Here is a 17,339-nt window from a genome sequence, read left to right as displayed (position 1 = left end):
CGGGTTTGTGCCCCGGTCCGGGAAGATCCCACATGCCACGGGGCAGCTGGGCCCGTGAGCCATGGCCGCTGAGCCTGCGCGTCCAGAGCCTGTGCTCCGCAACGGGAGAGGCCACAACAGTGAGAGGCCCGCGTACCGCAAAAAAAAAAAAAAAGTGCCTTGATACATCCGTGTGCACCAGCCACGTGGGGCTCATTCATAACACAGCTCCTTAAAGAAAAAAGTCTCAAGGGGCTTCCCTGGTGGCGCAGTGGTTGAGAGTCCGCCTGCCGATGCAGGGGACATGGGTTCGTGCCAGGGCCCGGGAAGATCCCACATGCCGTGGAGCGGCTAGGCCCGTGAGCCACGGCCACTGAGCCTGTGCGTCCGGAGCTTGTGCTCCACAACGGGAGAGGCCACAAGAGTGAGAGGCCCGCGTACCTCAAAAAAAAAAAAAAAAAAAGTCTCAAGACACTGCCACATATTTCCTGGGAGGGGGGACCAAAAGTGTCCCCAGCTGAGAACCACCACTGTAGAAGGTTTACAAAGGCATAGGAATGCCAGACCACTGGAGTGGATTTATCACATAAGATCTGCTCACCCAAACCCCCTATGTGCCCTGGGAGGGCTCAGAGGACACTTCCTTTGCCAGAGGTTTAAGAAACGTATTGGTGAGGGGAGCGTTAGCAGTCTTGGAATGCTCTGTAGCTGCTCTTCTCTGCAGGCCAGGAATGAGAGGGAAATTATGTCATCATAATGGACTCCCTAAATTCCGTGAGGCTAATGGGATCGTGGGGCATCATCGGTCAAGTGGAAACACTTCATTGGCAGAGATAAAGTGAGCGTGTTTTTCACGATGAACAGCAAAATGAAAGGGCTCATTAGAATGCTTTGATACACAGAGATTTTTTATATTTGCTCATGTGCTATCTCTAGGGCTGAAATAAATGGGAAGTCTACTAATAGCCTACTTGATTTGAATCAGGAGAAAAGCTCTAGGTCTGATGAACATGTCTGACCGGAATCAACATGGGAGTTGTGCTCCCTCAGCCAATTCGATAACATGAGTCAGTTCCCATTTCCAGAGCATCTTGAATGAAGGGCAGGCCGGGTCCCCTTGAGGGAGGATATACCCTGGTTTACTACCAACTATCCCGAGGGTCCTTTCTTCTCCCTGGAAGGGATAAAACAGCTGAGGTAGAACAGGAAGAGACAAGCAGCACTCCAAGCTCTGCTGGTCAGGGTCACCCTCCAGCGTCGCCTTAATGCTCAGAGCCACACACACCACAGGGAGCTTGGCTCCAGATCAACGACCACGCAACGGAGGTTCTGGAACATTTCCATATCTCGGGGGACCTCATTTCCACGTGACTCTCTTTCATATTCCCCTTTGTCACAGAAGGCTAGGTCCAGTGGTCCGGGTGAGATCTCGGCTCAGGCCCAAGGCTCTCAGACCTCAAAGTTCTGGTCCTGCAAGGGCCCCTGTCCTCTCTTGAGACCACTCCTGGCTCTCTCTGCCGAGAAGGAGCTGCTGGCAGTACGTCCTCTAAGAGTTGAGGTCCATCGTGCAGACCCTGAGAAAACGCCTAGGAAAAGGCTCCACCTTCTTGTTGACGTCAACAGAGGTCAACGCCTTTGGTAGTGCTGGGTGTGTCCCAACGGATGCAACTGCAGAGCCATTAGGTCAACCAGCACATGTGTGCGGCCCCTTCCCTTAGACTCCTCTGGGCCCTCGTGACATAGGCTCAGAAGACTGCCAGCCTCAAGCCTTACCTCTTCCAAGGGACAGCCACACCGTCTTCCAGGATCTTCTGTCCCATGAATCTCAGTTGCTGTTTGCAACTCAAAGGAGAGAAAAGAGCCTGCCTGCGGGGTCTCTTCGGGATGGGGCCTTCTACCTCCTCCTCCTCGTCCTCCTCCTCCTCCTCGTCCTCCTCGTCCTCCTCGTCCTCCTCGGGGTGATCTCGGATTCCACATTGCCCATCAGCTGGGCCATGGTGAGATGAAAGACACGGCAGCTGAAGCCCTCGAGGACGCCGCCCTTCACGTGCTGCTGGAGGATCTCCAAGGTGGGGAAGACCCGGCAGCAGGCCATGCACCTGAAGCCGGTCTCCATGGTCACCATCCAGTCCGGTGTCTTGGCCCTCTCCTCGATGGCAGGTGACCCTGATGGGCTGCCTGGCTCTGCCCTTTCCTCATATTCTTTCTCCTCCCCAGTGGGCTCACTGTCAGACAGGAGGTTTTCGGTGGACACATCAGAGGGGCAAGTGCCTACTGTGCACGCATCCTCAGGAAGGGTCACTTCTTCTATCCTCAGCTGCTTTTCAGGCAACTCCAAGGGTTTCTTTGTCTTCCAGGAGACAGCGACACCCTTATTCACTTGTACCTGCATGTAGTATATTTTCATGCCCCTTTCCTCTTTATCTGGGTGCAGATCGTTCTTACAGGGTGAAGAGGGTGAGGAGGAGACACAGTGTAATGGGGGAGCGGTCTCCCCTTTTTCCTGAACCTGGGCTAGGGGTGCGGTAGGCTGGGCAGTGTCTCGATGTGATCTCCGGATTCCTGAAAAAGGAAATTAAAAACATAATAACATGCATGGGCCATGCCGGAAGCTGAGGGAGCAGGTGTGGTAGACGAGAGAGGGACGTTTGCATGACGTAGCTCTGTCGTGAGCTTGGTGTCTGTTGGCCGTAGGAGGCAGTGGTGTATCTGCTGTCATCTGTGCGCTTTTCATCTGCGGGTTGGGGGATACTGGAGCAGTGTCTGTATACACGGGTCTGGAGTACAGTGGTGAGGACTGTGGTATGTGAGGGATGCGGCTGGATGCGTGTATGACGAGGAGTGTGAGTTTGGGAATATCAGTGGTGCATTCCTTGTGGAATGGGGCTGTGGTGCAGGAGGAGAGTACTGTGGATCACGTGCTTGGGGTTCATGTGTGCACTGAGAAGGGCTGTGCCTGGAGGGCGCATGTGTGTGTGAGCTGTGTGGACCTGAGCTGGATGGTACTGCTCTCAGGCTGGAGGTATATGATGCAGAACTCTGTCCTTCTCTGGAAGCAAAGGCAAAGAGAAACCCTACATTTTCCTCTGAAGATGCTTAATCTGGTCCCTCTTCCCTCCACCTCAAGCCCAGACCTTTCCGGCCCCTGCTCCTGGACTTCCCCACCATGGTAGTACCAGGATTCACACCCGCCCCCCACCCCTGACTCAGCTGGGATCCACGCCCTCGGAACAGCTCAGCCATCCTGCCCAGGCTCTTCCACAGAGCCCTCATCACCTCTGATGACCCTGGGTTTCCTCTCAGCCTCCCTGGGATCTGTGTGCCTCCTGCCTCACAGCCAAGCACCCCCTCACCTGAGGAGCCCCGCGCCCTTACCGGCGTGAATGAGCTTGCGCGGAGAAGAAGCACAGGAGAAGTGTTTAGGGGCAGAGGAGACCTCCCCTGCCCCTGGGCTGCAGCCTTGGGCCACCACAGTGGATCCAAGCCGAGGGGGATCCTCTTGTGACTTCGAGATTCCTGAGGGAGGAATGAAAGGCTCAGGGTGGGTTCATCAGTCCTCTGTCCACAAATATTTACTGAGTGTGTGACACGTGTCAGGTGCAGTGAATACACACAGTTGAGAGTGTGGTTCCCAGTGGATCCTCCAGTATTTAATTCCAATCAGTACTTACTCTGTCACTGTCTTGTTGGTACTGTAGGCCTCGTTGGTGACTGTGAGTATGTGGGAAGAGTGAGTGATGTGTATCAGTTAAGTCTGTGGTAAGTGTGGGGTTGGCATGGGGAGAACAGTGCAGATGTGTCTTATCTGTGTCTGTAGCCTTTGTGTGCATGGTTTCTGTTCACAAGTCAGGAATTCTGGGACATGTAACTTTTCCTCATTACATGGTGTGGCTTGTATTTATGGTGTGTGTTCATTCATTCATTCACCAAGATTGAGTAAGCAGCTACTCCTGTGTATCTGGCACTCTTCCATTGTTCTAGTCTCTGGTAATGCTGCACATTCTAGTAGTGGAAGACACAGACTAAAGAAGAATACAATAAATATATAAAACCTGAGCTGGTGGTAAGTATATAAGGGTTGCCAGACTAAGCGAAGAAAAATACAGGGCACCCAGTTAAATTTCAGTTTCAGATAAACCCAGAATAATTTTTTAGTGTAAGTATTCCCATGCAGTATTTGGCCTGACTTAGTTTTAATGTAAGTATGGCCCATACAATATGTGGGACATACTGATACTGAAAAATTACTTGTTGTTTATCTGGAATTCAAATTGAACTGGATAGCCCATATTTTCTCTGGCAACCCTGACATGGGTTAGTGAGACTGTGGTTTACTGTGGTTTGTAGAAAGCGGGTCTGGCATTACTCTAGAATGTGTTATAAGTGTGGTGTGTATGACTCGTGACTGGTTCTTATAGAGGTATTTAGCGATGGCTGAAGTTAGCTGTGTTTGTGCGAGAGTTGAGGAGATACATATATATATAGAGTGTGTGTGTGTGTGTGTGTGTCCTATGTATATAGTGTGTGTGTCTATATACATATTTCATCTCCAGTGTTTGGTGTTGGAGGACAGGATTGTGGTACAGGTGGGTTGTATGAGAACGTAGTATAGGAGGGATGCGTGTATATACCTCCATGTGCTGTGTGTGGTTTACTAAGGAAGTTATATGTGGGGTGTGTGATATTTTTGCTGTATCAGAGTGTACATGGGTGTATGAGTTACTGTCTCATAAAACACCCCTAACAAGAATTCTGTATACACTCTTACGTACACCGAGTGTCAGCCAGGTCCAGGCAGGGTGACAAGAACTTTACCACGCAGACTTTATATCTGATAAGCACTCTACCCCCATTCATCCTGCTCATCTCTGCACTACCACAAACACACACGCACACACAGTCACACACACACACACACAGGAACATAGAGCAAAATATTCTGAATGGTCAGGGGCAGTCATTGCCTTCCCCAGCCTGTCCCAGCCACTGCCTGAAAATCTGCCTGCTGTCTAGACCTCCATTCCCAGGGCCCATCCTACAGTCTCCAGGGCCCTGGGCCTGGTAGGAGCTACTGGGCTCTAATCTGGGGCAGAGGCCTCTAGCTGGAGCTCTGGGGTGACCACCCCTGTCCCAGGGCAAGCTACTCGCCTACATTTAATGCACGCAGGCACCCCGTGGCCCGTGGCTCTCAGAGCTCCCCGCAGGACCCTGAGGCCATTTCTCACCCCTGCCCACGCGGTCTCAGTCTCTGGAAAACCCTTCCCTTCCCTTGATCTCCTTTGGGAAATTCTTCCTGTTGAAGGAATAAAACCTCCTTGCTTTCAATATGACACCATCCCTGGACAAACAAATCTTCTTTCGAAGTGCATTCCACTTGTCAAGATATTTTTCAACAGGGCCTTCAACTCATGGGGCTTTTCTTTCCACTTTGGTAAAAGAGGCCAAGCAACTCATGGGTCTCTCTCAGCATCCTTGCATCCTTCACATCCCCCACCTCATGACCCCAGGGAAAGATCCAAGAGCATAAGAGAGAAATCGGGGACTGAGAAAAGCTGCACCTCTAGGTCTGTGCAAGCAGGATGCAGCCTGCTGTGAGTCCGACAAAGCTCCAGGCCCGGCAGCCTCAGGACAGAGTCCCCAGACCAGCGGAGCTGACCTCCCTTCTCCCAGGGGCATCTGGCCGTTCTGTGTCTCACATCACAGGGACCCTCCGGATGGATACGGCAGCATCAGTGAGAGGAGGTCTCTCGCTCCCTGCTTCACAGGTGACACGTTCTCAGTCCCCCCCATCCAAGAGAAGGTTTAGTTTGGCAGAAACCCATGTGCCCCAGCAAGTTGCCCCCCACATACCTCCTCCGTTCTCGGCAGTTTCCTGGGACTCTTCATTTTCCAGATGTTTCCTCTTTTGTCGCCGTTTCATGGTACCAACTAGAAGTCTCCCTTAGAAGATGCCTCAAGAGATGTCCAACTCCTCCTCTTCCCTACAGGTTGGCCCTTGTTGGCTCTTGGGCAATCCGTTGAAATGATTCAATACAAACAAAAATAGTCAAGTCTCCTAAATGGCTGAAAAACTTGTGCCACTTAGTGAACCAGCAGTACTGCCTAGTGCTCACCAGGGCTGTTATGTTTGCAAGGTTGCCAGGCGCACAGCGGAATTCTGTGACCTCAGTGCTGACATCAGAGCATTCGGTGGACCTGGGTTGAGCACAGTGTCTGCAATAGCACAGGCCCCATTTTCAAGAACAATTCCTTTTTCCCAGCCGAACCTTTCCCGTGAAAGGGAAAGGTTCATACCATATCTATTATAAATTGTATCATACCATGTCTGTTATAAAATTCACATTTTGATTGGACATCTTTGAATGTCTTTTCTAGAGAGATTTAATATGAATATTTTAAATGGTCTCCAGTTTCCCTGTGGATTATTGACATTTTAAACTCTGCACTTCAATTTTCCCTCAATACGTGTAATTTTGTCACGGCTATTTCTGTACTTAAAGATGAGGAACTATATAATTGATTTCTTCACTTTTTCCCCATCTCTTTCCAAGGTACTGCATTTGATTGTGTCTTGCGAATGAGTGAAAAATGCTAGTCCTTGAGTCAGGACATTGGGCCCTTTACCAAGTAACTCAACCTATCTGGCCTTCAGCTTCTGTACGTGCGATCAAGAGGCTTGGACTAGCTGACTTTTCAAATGCTGTGTTTCTTTGATTCACTCTCACTTACTGATCTGCTCCTTAAGAAGAGGGTCTGTTCTCATAAAGTAACAACAGTCTTTTCCTAACCTTGGGTTGGGCGGAGTTTAACTGTTCGTACTCAGTCTGTTAGTTATATTTCCTTCTACGTATGCTTAGCTCTAAATAATTTATATGGCTCTTGTGACAATTTTTAGATCATCTTTTTTTCTTATTTTCTTTTACAGTTTCTAATTTGTTATCGCCAGTGTAGAGGAGCCTGATTGATTTTTAAAATGTATTGATCTTGTATGTGTGTGCCTTGTTGTACCGTCTTACTAGTTCCTGCTAGTCTATCTGTGGGTTCTTTTGGGTCTCCTAGATAAATGAGCATATTAAATGTAAATAATGTGTTCTTTGGATAAAGTTTATTTTATTTTATTTTTTTATTAGTTTCTGCTTTATAATAAAGTAAATCAGTTATACATATACATCTGTTCCCACAGCCCTTATCTCATGCATCTCCCTCCCTCCCACCCTCCCCATCCCACCCCTCCAGGCGGTCACAAAGAAAGGATTTCTAGTAAAAAAAAAAAAAAAAAGCTAGATGCATGGAGGTTCCCTGGGGGAAAGAGCTTGGGAGCATGGGTTTTGGGCATACCTGTTTCTAAGGCAGACAGTTCTATGTATGGAATTAAAAAATACAAATTTTGAAGTTGTATACAGAAATGGTATCTAAAGCTATGGGAATGAAAGAGGTTGCTTATGGTGAATGTATAGTGTGAGACAAAGCAACTACAACACTTAGGAGCTGGGCAGCGCAGGGGGAGCTGGCTAAGGGGACTGAAGCGTTGGCAGAGTTGGTGGAAAACCAAGACAGGATAATGTCAAGATTGCCCACAAAAGTCTTTAAGGTGGAGGCAGTCAGCTGAAAGTGTAGATGAGGACTTGAAAGGTCCACTGGATCTAGCAACATGAATGGCACTAGTGACCTTAGCAAAACCACTTTTTTCTTTAATAGGGTCTTGGCTCAAATATTTACAGACTGGTTTTTCACCTCCATGAATGTCCAACAGGACATTTGATAGTGTGTTGGACGCTGAATTTGGGATGTCCTTCATTGTATGTGATGCCCCATGCATTGCAGGATGTCAAATGTCATAGCACAATCCAGTCATTGAGATGATAACACACGCAAACATTAATTACTCTGATTGAGAACTATTGCTGCTAAGACATCAGAGAATTGGAATCCCAAAATCCAAGCCAAGCCATAGTTTTAGCAGCACACCTGGGAATGGAAATCCACAAAGTCTTCCTGGAAGGGGTGGAATGGAACAAGTTTAATCAGGACAACAGCCTCACTTAGGTGTTTATTTGTTTTATGGAAGAATTCTACAAGCAGAATCCTAAAGTGAACATTTTTCAGAGTTCTGCCGTTGTTTCTGATGAGACACTTTCCATATAAAAATATAGTTCCGGAGAAATAAGGATGTTAGGAGACCTTAGATTCAACATACCTATAAGATAAGACCTATAACACATGCATTGGTATTGCATCTAATGGTGGTGTCATTGATGCCAGTAACAATAGTTATCATTTACTGAGCTGTTGTGTAAGTGGCTGGGTTGAGATTCCCTAGAAGCTGCTTGAGACAAGGACCCAGATGCACATGATTTTTGAGAGTGTGCTCTTTAAGGTAAGCCTGTAAGGGAGTCAGGGAAGCAGAAGGAATCATCGAAGAATGAGCGCTCAGATAAATTCATGGCCTGACTCACAGGGTGCTCTGGAGGGATTATACTGCAGAGTTGTCCCACTGTCCCACTTTGAGGCAAGAGGTGGGACTATGGTAGCCCTAGGCCAGTCAGGCATTGGTTGCCGCCTCCAAGCCAAAGTCGTTAGGCTGGTGGGCAGGGAGGCAGGGTGAATCACTCTGGTGTGCCTGTGCCTGCTAGCTCCTTCATTCACACCAGCTGGAGAATGGATGATGAATTAAGGGTAAAGGGGACCTGGGTGGGGTGCTCACAGTCTTTATTACAATGCCAGACACCTAACATATATTATTTCCCTTTTATTTTGAAACAATCTCAAATTTACAGCAAAGTTGCAAGCATAGTACAAATGCCTTTCCCTCTCCTCCCAACCATTTGAGAGTAAGTAGCTGACCTAATTCTCCATCATCCTTGAGTACTTTTTTAATGATTTACAGAATTTTATTATTTAAAAAAATTTTTTTAATTGAGATATAATTGACATATGACATTATATTAGTTCCAGGTGTGCAACATAATGATTTCATATATATTGCAAAGTGATCACTGTAAGAAGTTAACATCTATCAACACATAGTTTTTTTTTTCCTTGTGATGAGAACTTTTAAGATATATTCACTTAGCAACTTTCAAGTATACAGTACAGTATTTTTATAGTCACCATGCTGTACATTTACATCCCCAGGACTTACTTATCTTATAACTGAAAGTTTGTACATTTTAATCATCTTCACCCATTTTGCTCACCCTGCAAAAAGCACTTTTGGTGGAATAACAGGACAGAATCCATGTTGGAGTAGGTTGGAAAACAAATGGGAAGTGAGGAAGTGGATACTGGATGTGTAGCAACTCCACAAAGAAGCTCAACTCTGAAGGGGAGTAGACAGCATGAGAGATGGAAGATGAGATGGAGGTTGTGTTTGAGTGTCAGCAGAAGGATCGAGTGGAGAAGCTGAAGAAGTAGGAGAGGGGTTAAGGATGACCACAGGATGGAAGTCTAGGAGCAGGGAGGACGGATCCATTCTTGAAATACACTTCGGTAGGAAATTAGGGGGGAAAAAATTGTACCACCTCAGATTCCAGAGAAATGGAATTTAGAAAGATGTAATATGAGCAAAGAGCAACAGAATTGCGTGGCTCTTTTTAATGAGAACTTGGAAAACTCCTACTGGGACTAACTATGCACGGAATCCATTCCCACCTGCATAATCCAAGAAAGACTAATTACTCAGAGTGACTTCAATCAAGAGGGTAATACTAAATAAATAAGGAGCCACTGTGTCTTTATTGTAGCTTTATATGGAGCCCTGGTCATCGTATCGGCATCACCAAATTGTGAACACTGGAGCTTCTTACTCCAAGATGCAAGTCTTGATGGTTTCTATTCGAAGCCAAAAGAGAGATTGATTTCTGTGGAAGACTGAAACAGATGACCACAAATTCTCTGGGCTCCTTTCATCAAGAGGTGGGGTCCATTTCTCCACCCCTTGACTCTGGGCTGCCTTTGCTGGTGCTTTGGACCACAGAATGTGGCCAAAGTGCTCCTTCCAAGGCTAGCCCTGAACGGAGGTGCCCCATCAGCCAGCCAGCACCAGCCGCCAAGGGTGTGAATAAGGCCGTCCTGGACCACCCCGCTCAGCCAGCCTGTGCTGAATGAAGGAAGCCACGTGAGCAAGCCTTGACCATATACATGTTAGAATAAATCGTTGTGTTAAGCCACTGGCGTTTGAGGCAGTTTGTTACGCAGCTATAGTTACCTGGAACTTTGCCTGTCGGGGGAATTTCCCATCTGGCTAAGCCACAAGAATTTTCTTGCCAGCTGCACCGAGGGACACCCCAAGTGGTAACGTTCATTGCCCTCAAGTGTGTTTGTTCTCCGACCCACTTCTTCCTACCTGTTACCATCTCTGTATTGGGAATACCAGCGTTTATTCCTTTAAATGCCATTTATCTTTTAAAACCGATTTTAGTTTCGTCCCCTTCCAAGTGGAGTTGCCTGCCTTTGGACTATGAGACGTGCAAAGCCCCGCGCAATGCCTGGATGTTCAGTAAAGAACATCCGACCCGACTGCTCTAGGTACCAAGCGGGCGCCTCTCCAGACTGACTCAACCTCGCTCCTACCTGTTCCCCGCTAACGCTCTGGGCTGTCACGCAGGGAACCTCCATCTGCCCCGGGGCTCTAGGACTTTCGATATTATTGATACTATTATTCGAACGTGGGCGGCGTCCCTGCCTCTCCTCTGGTTCGGCGCCAGCTCGGCCGGTCGGAAGGACCCTCCGGCACCCCCCGGCGCCGCCCCCACGCAACGCTTCCGGTGCCCCGCCCCCCGCGGGCCGGGGTGACGGGCGGGTCGGCTGCGTGCGCAGCAGGACGGGACTGTGGGTCGCACGCGTCCTTCCCCCACGGGCCCGCGCGCTGCTTGGCCGCGACCGGAAGCCTCAGGTGCGTGAAACCGGAGGCGGGGCAAGGCGGGGCGGGGCAGGCAGCGTGGGCCCCGAGGACAGGCAGCGGGCGGGGACCTGAGACCCTGGGGCGGTGCGCACGGCTGGCGCTGCACGCCCTCAAGTGTCCGGTCAGAGCTTGGGAAGACCTAGCTCCACGGTTAGGAACGGATTATCCGGAACACTGGAGGGTCAAAAAATTAGACATGTTGGGTGCCAGCCCTGTGCGCGCCCACCGAGAAGCAAAAAGGCGAAATCAAACAGGCACACGGCTGTCCTGAGACTGGATAAGTTATGTACTAAGAGGTGGCAAGATGGCAAGATAAAACTTGGGGAGGATTTTTTGAAGGCGCTGGGCCTGCCTCGGAGGGTAGGTGGGGTCCTGTTATTTTTTGCTTTCTGTTCGATGATGGAGAAGCAGGTTTGGTAAATGCAAAGTGGTGGTAGAAGTGTCCCCCCAACCCCTGAACATGGAAATATGATTGTCCTCTGATTCAAAAACGATAAAAATGAATAATTAAAAGGTAAGAGTAGAGATATGCCAAGTTAAAGAGACAAAATTTTATCAGGCCTTCAGGACTTGACAGTATCCTGACAACTAAAAAAAGACTGTGCATCATGCAGCTGGAGGTCTGATCTGTTTTTGAAGCATGGAGTAAAAGAGAGGTGCGCCTGACCGGATGAATCCAGGCCTCCTCTGGGAGAGACAGGGTGTCCTGGCGTTAACAGTGGGATCTCTCCGGAGCCCAGGAGCTGAGAGGCGCTTTCCTCAAGGCTCATTCCACCAGACAGTGAAGTCGTATAACTCCATCCTTTTGTCCGGATTCAGTATTCACCAAGCAAACTTATGATGAGAGGGTAGTTGGACAGGCCGATCTGAATATCCGGTTGATAGCCTATAGTTCTCTTTGTAAATTAATAAATTGGCATTCAGGTTTTCTCAGACATCCCTGTGTTCCCACTTTCTCTCACTCTGTGTGTGATTCTTTCTTGTCCTACGAGGCTCAGTGGAAATGTTACATCCTCACAGGGTCCTATTTGTTTATGTGTTCAGGTGCCTAGAACAGTTTCTGGCACATAGTAGGCGCTCAGCCTAACTCCCTTGACTTTCAGTCTGCTTCTCTCTTTTTTTTTTAATTGGAGTATAGTTGCTTTACAATGTTGTGTTAGTCTATGCTGTACAGAAAAGTGAATCCGCTATACGTATACATATATCCCCTCTTTTTTGGATTTCCTTCCTATTTAGGTCACCAAAGAGCACTGAGTAGAATTCCCTGTGCTATACAGTCGGTTCTCATTAGTTATCTGTTTTATACATAGTAGTGTATATATGTCAGTCCCAATCTATCCCACCCCCCCTTTCCCCCTTGGTGTCCATAGGTTTGTTCTCTACATCTCTGTTGATATTTCTGCTTTGCAAATAAGGTCATCTGTACCATTTTTCTAGATTCCACATATATACGTTAATATACGATATTTGTTTTTCTCTTTCTGACTTACTCTCAGTCTGCTTTTTTGGTCACTTTTTTGATGAAGCCTAGCCTGACAACCCTATATGAAATTGCAGCCTGGGGACTTCGCTGGCGGTTCAGTGGTTAAGGCTTGGTGCTTCCACTGCAGGGGGCATGGGTTCAATCCCTTGTAAGGGAACAAAGATCCCACATGCCTCGTGGCCAAAATAAATGAATGAATGAATAAATAAATAATAAATGAAATTAAATTAAATAGCAGCCCAGTTCCTCTCACATACACGTTTCCTACGTTCCCTTTCCTTTTTCATATGGTCCTCATCACCTCCCTGGATTTGGTTGACTGATGAATCCCAAGTGCCAAGAACAATGTCTGTTGCGTAGTAGATGCAAGCTCTCTTGAATTAATATCTTTGCTGTGTTTCACTCACACCGTATCCACAATGCCTGGATGAATACAGATATTTTGAGCACTATTAATACATTAATTGGATCAATTCTGGAGCCCTTAGTTACCATCTCTTCAGCTCTGTGCCATTGGCTGCTGGTAGCCAAAGACTCTCAAGTTCAATGCAGTCAAAACGGACCAGTTATCTTCACCCCATATCTCCTCTTCCTATGAAATCTGTCCTAGGAAATGTCACCTCTTTCCACCCATTTCCCAGGCCAGAAGTCAGGGTATGCATAAAATGAATAAAAGAGGTAACATCCTGTGTACTTTCTATGTGCCAGGCACTCTTAAAAGCACTTTACATGTATTAGTTCATTTAATCCTGATATGAGTCCTGTCGTTACCCACATATTACAGATAAGGGATCTGCGGCACAGAAAAGTCAACTAATCTGCCTTAGCTGGGAAGAGACAGAGTTGGGATTTGAATGCTGGCTCGTAATCATACCATAAAGGACCCTTGACTTCTTTCTGTCACCCTCACTGAACCAATGACCAAATAGCAAGATTCTCCCTGCTTAAATCTCTAGGCAATGTCTCTGAAGTATACATCTGTAAAACTCTTCAGCACCTCCTCATCACCCTCAGGGTGAAGTTCAAGTATTTAACATGGATCTTTTTGGCTGGAGGCTTGTGGGATCTTAGTTCCCGGACCAGGGATCAAACCCATGCCCCCTGCAGTGAAAGCACAGAGTCCTAACCACTGGACCACCAGGGAAGTCCCTAACGTGTATTTTAAGTCTCTTCATAATCTGATCTCTACTTCTGCCTCCTTATCTCTTGCAGCTCCCCATTCCTGCACTCTTAAATACCAGCCAATTGAATTAAATTCTTCGAATTCTTTGAATGGGTCTTCTTTTCCTCCAAGCTATTGTACTTTGTTGGAATACTTTTCCTTACCCCTTCTATGTCTCAACTTCAATGTCACTTCCAATCATGAGAAGGTTAAATGGCCTTCTAATGTACTTACCCTGTCATAGCACTTATGACACCGTATTTTAATTATCACCTTCCTTGGTTTTTAGTGTCTCCCACTAGATAGTGAGTTCCTTGAAGGCAAGGACCAGTCTGTGACCTTAATGTTCTCCTGTCCATCCCTTCTCAGTGTCTGCTACCCTCGTTCAGGCCCTCATTATCTCTAACTGGGACAACTGCATGGGTCGGTTAAACCGCCTCCCTGCCCCTAGTCTATCTGTTTTTAATCCATGCTCAACACTGCCAGCAGAAGCAGTTTTGTATAATGGCTGACTTAACACTTTCCCACTTAAAACACCTCACTAGATCCAGCTGCTTTTAGAAAAAGGCCAAATGCTTTAGAATTACATGAATTTGTCTCCTCCCCTTCTTTATTCTACCTTGTGCCTAGTAGGCACTCCATAAACATTTGTTCAGTGAAGGAGGGACTGTATCAAATTTGGTCAAACAGAACCAAGAACAAAGAGTTTAACCAAAGAAACGGCATCTGGCTGCAGAGGCTTCCTAGGACAGCACAGCCAAAGATTTCAGTGGAGCTGGAAGACTGGTAGTGGAAGTCCTTTGAGGAGGGAGTCCCCAAGACATGCCTTACTGTTGGAGGACTCTCTGTCTTTGCATTTGCCTGGAACATGCTACACCCATCAACGTGGTAAAAAACATCAGATTTCGAGACTCAGTTCAAGTATCCCTTCCTCTGTTACACCTCTCCTGACCTTTCTAGATAGAGTGTAAATTGGTTCAGCTTTTCTGTAGCATAATTTATCAAGATATGTCAAGAGTGATGAAAATATGAAGACTTGTTACCCTAGGAATTGTGCATCTAGGATATAACTACAAAAGAATGTGGCCTAGTTCTGGGCTTTAATAACCCAGTCCTTCCCAGGTCTTTAACCTAAAGGAAAATTATGACCATTCTAAGAACTGAAATCGGAATAGAATGGTTTCTTTACAACCATAACTAGTCAAAATACTTCATTATTATAGCTAGTATTTTCAGCCTTTTCATCAGCACTGCTAACACAAATAATGTGTAAAGTGTCAAAACATAATAAAATTGTTCCTAGCCTTTCTATTTAACCTTGCTACTCTGACCACCTCTCCCCTGACTTCAGGGGGTCCATCCTAATTTAATATTGATCTAAATAAAACAGGCTGCCAGTAAACATGTATCTCAAAGTTAAATAGGAATTATTTTTAATGTACTACAAGGACATAATTAAAGCTTTTCAGACAGATGTTCATGAATACATTGTTAATAACATAGAAAAACTAGAGACCATCTAAACTTACAAACTGAGAGATTGGTTGAGTAAACGGTGGTGTTATCTTGACAATGGAATGTAACACGACATTAAAACGGATGTAAAAATAGGTTTAGCATTGAATGAAATGAGTATGGTTCCACTTTTGGTGGGGAAAAGTGTGTGTGTGTATTTTACACATGCACATAAAAAAAATGGGTACACACTGAAGTGTTAATTGGGATTATCTCCGGGTGGTCATGTTATGGTTTCTTTTATTTTGCTCTTTTTGCTTGTCTGTATTTTCTCATTTTTCTCAAATAATGTGTATTACCTGTGAATTCAAAATAATTTGTTTGTCTTTGAGATATATTACATAATGTATTTTCAGCTTTATTATTTGAAAAATCTGTGCCCTTATTCCACTTCAACTAAAACAGTTTGAGGTTTGTCTGATTTATTTCCTTTGAGTACTCTGTTGTACAATTTTTGCTAAAGACTAATGATAAGGCTAAAAGGCAAGAAAAGCAACCAGACTGGATACTTAAATAAGTTTGGATTAAATAACCAAGAACTGATAGCTACAAACTAGAATTTAATTTTCTTTTTCTCAATCATTAATTTGTTTGTCTTCCATTTTTAAAAGCATGCTGATCCCATTTTCAATGAAGAATTGCTTCCAGTTACTTTGTAACCTCAAGGTCCCAGCAGCTGGTTTTAAAGACACAGTTAAAAGTGGGCTCATTTTGCAGTCAGTTTCCAATGATGTTTACCAAAACCTGGCTGTAGAAGACTGGATCCATGACCATATGAATCTAGAAGCCAAGCCGGTTCTTTTCTTTTGGAGGAATTCTCCCTCTGTTGTAATTGGTCGGCATCAGAACCCTTGGCAGGAATGTAACCTGAATCTGATGAGAGAAGAAGGTGTAAAACTAGCTCGGAGGAGAAGTGGAGGAGGAACAGTCTACCATGATATGGGTAACATCAACTTGACTTTTTTTACAACCAAAAAAAAGTACAATAGGATGGAAAATCTAAAATTAGTTGTTAAAGCTCTGAAGGCTGTCCAGCCGCAGCTGGATGTGCAGGCTACCAAAAGGTTTGACCTTTTCCTTGATGGACAGTTTAAAATCTCAGGAACAGCTTCCAAGATTGGCCAGACCGCTGCTTATCACCACTGCACTTTGCTATGCAGTACCAATGGGACCTTCTTGTCATCTTTGCTGAAGAGCCCTTACCAAGGGATCAGGAGCACTGCCACTGCGAGCACACCTGCCTTAGTAAAAAATCCTATGGAAAAAGATCCCACTCTGACCTGTGAAGTAGTGATAAATGCTATTGCCACAGAGTATGCTGCATCTCATCAAATCGATAATCACATTCACCTAATAAACCCAACAGACGAGACGCTGTTTCCTGGAATAAACAGCATAGCCAAAGAACTACAGGCCTGGGAGTGGATATATGGCAAAACTCCAAAGTTCAGTGTAAACACTTCCTTCACTGTGTTATATGAACATTCACACTTGGAAATTAAAGTATTCCTAGACATAAAGAACGGAAGAATTGAAATCTGTAATATTGAAGCACCTGACCATTGGTTGCCGCTGGAAATACGTGACAAGTTAAATTCAGGTTTTATTGGTAGTAAATTTTGCCCAATTGAAACGACTGTGCTTACAAGTATATTACATAGAACATGTCCAGAAGATGATGAACTACACAGTAAATGGAATATGCTCTGTGAAAAAATTAAGGGAATAATGTGATTCCAAGTAAATTTCTTAATATTGACAGTTTCAATGAGAGAATTTAAAATGTCTACAGTACATTGTATGTCTCTTAAAATAAAAAAGATCTAGTCTCCTTCAGTAACTTCTCCCTATTTGAAATTGTCTATCACCTATCCTAGTCCATATTTTCCATTGACCTCTAAGATACTCTCTCTCTGTCTTTATTGATTTTAATACCTGGCTGCATCTGTATTTCACCTCCTTTCTCTGTTACCATCTTGGGGTTGTATACCATATGGGACACTCTGACCTCAGAGTTAGTTCTCTTTCTTACCACTAGGGAATATAACCCCAGCTTCTTGCCACCTGATACCTTAAACTCTAAAATTCTCCCATTTCATTGTTTCCTTATCCTTCCATCCTCTCCCATTAAATCAAGCTTATTGCACTTTTCTAAGCCAATAACTTTTCCTCAGTCTCTTGCTTCAACTCCACTTCTTACCAGCATTCTCATTTGTTTCTCTTGACCTATCATAGCCACCCTTTTTTTTTTTCCAACAATTGATTTCCACTCCTATACCCAGATGGCAGGCAATGCT

At 45.7% G+C, this 17,339-nt stretch overlaps 1 protein-coding gene across 2 annotated transcripts; it reads left to right on the top strand.

Annotated features, from left to right (window-relative positions):
• Positions 1 to 10,661: 10,661 nt before the first annotated feature.
• LOC132502204 (lipoyltransferase 1, mitochondrial-like) lies at positions 10,662 to 16,878 on the top strand. 2 transcript variants are annotated; one of them, XM_060118053.1, is made up of 2 exons: positions 10,662 to 10,873; positions 15,654 to 16,878. In XM_060118053.1, the coding sequence occupies exon 2, from the start codon at positions 15,655 to 15,657 to the stop codon at positions 16,774 to 16,776; it is 1,122 nt and encodes a 373-aa protein (XP_059974036.1). In that variant the 5' UTR covers positions 10,662 to 10,873; position 15,654; the 3' UTR covers positions 16,777 to 16,878. The 2 variants fall into 2 exon arrangements, with proteins under 2 accessions (XP_059974036.1, XP_059974037.1); XM_060118054.1 differs by lacking the exon at positions 10,662 to 10,873 and adding an exon at positions 10,921 to 11,242.
• The last annotated feature ends 461 nt before the right edge of the window (positions 16,879 to 17,339 follow it).

This window comes from Mesoplodon densirostris, chromosome 14, assembly GCF_025265405.1.
Source record: "Mesoplodon densirostris isolate mMesDen1 chromosome 14, mMesDen1 primary haplotype, whole genome shotgun sequence".
NCBI classification, from domain to species: domain Eukaryota; kingdom Metazoa; phylum Chordata; class Mammalia; order Artiodactyla; family Ziphiidae; genus Mesoplodon; species Mesoplodon densirostris.
Note: the sequence above shows the minus strand (reverse complement) of the source record. Positions and strands in the feature narration are given on the sequence as shown.

Excerpts from the sequence above, each read along its gene's own strand:
- LOC132502204 (XM_060118053.1), top strand. The coding sequence starts at position 15,655 with ATGCTGATCCCATTTTCAATGAAGAATTGCTTCCAGTTACTTTGTAAC.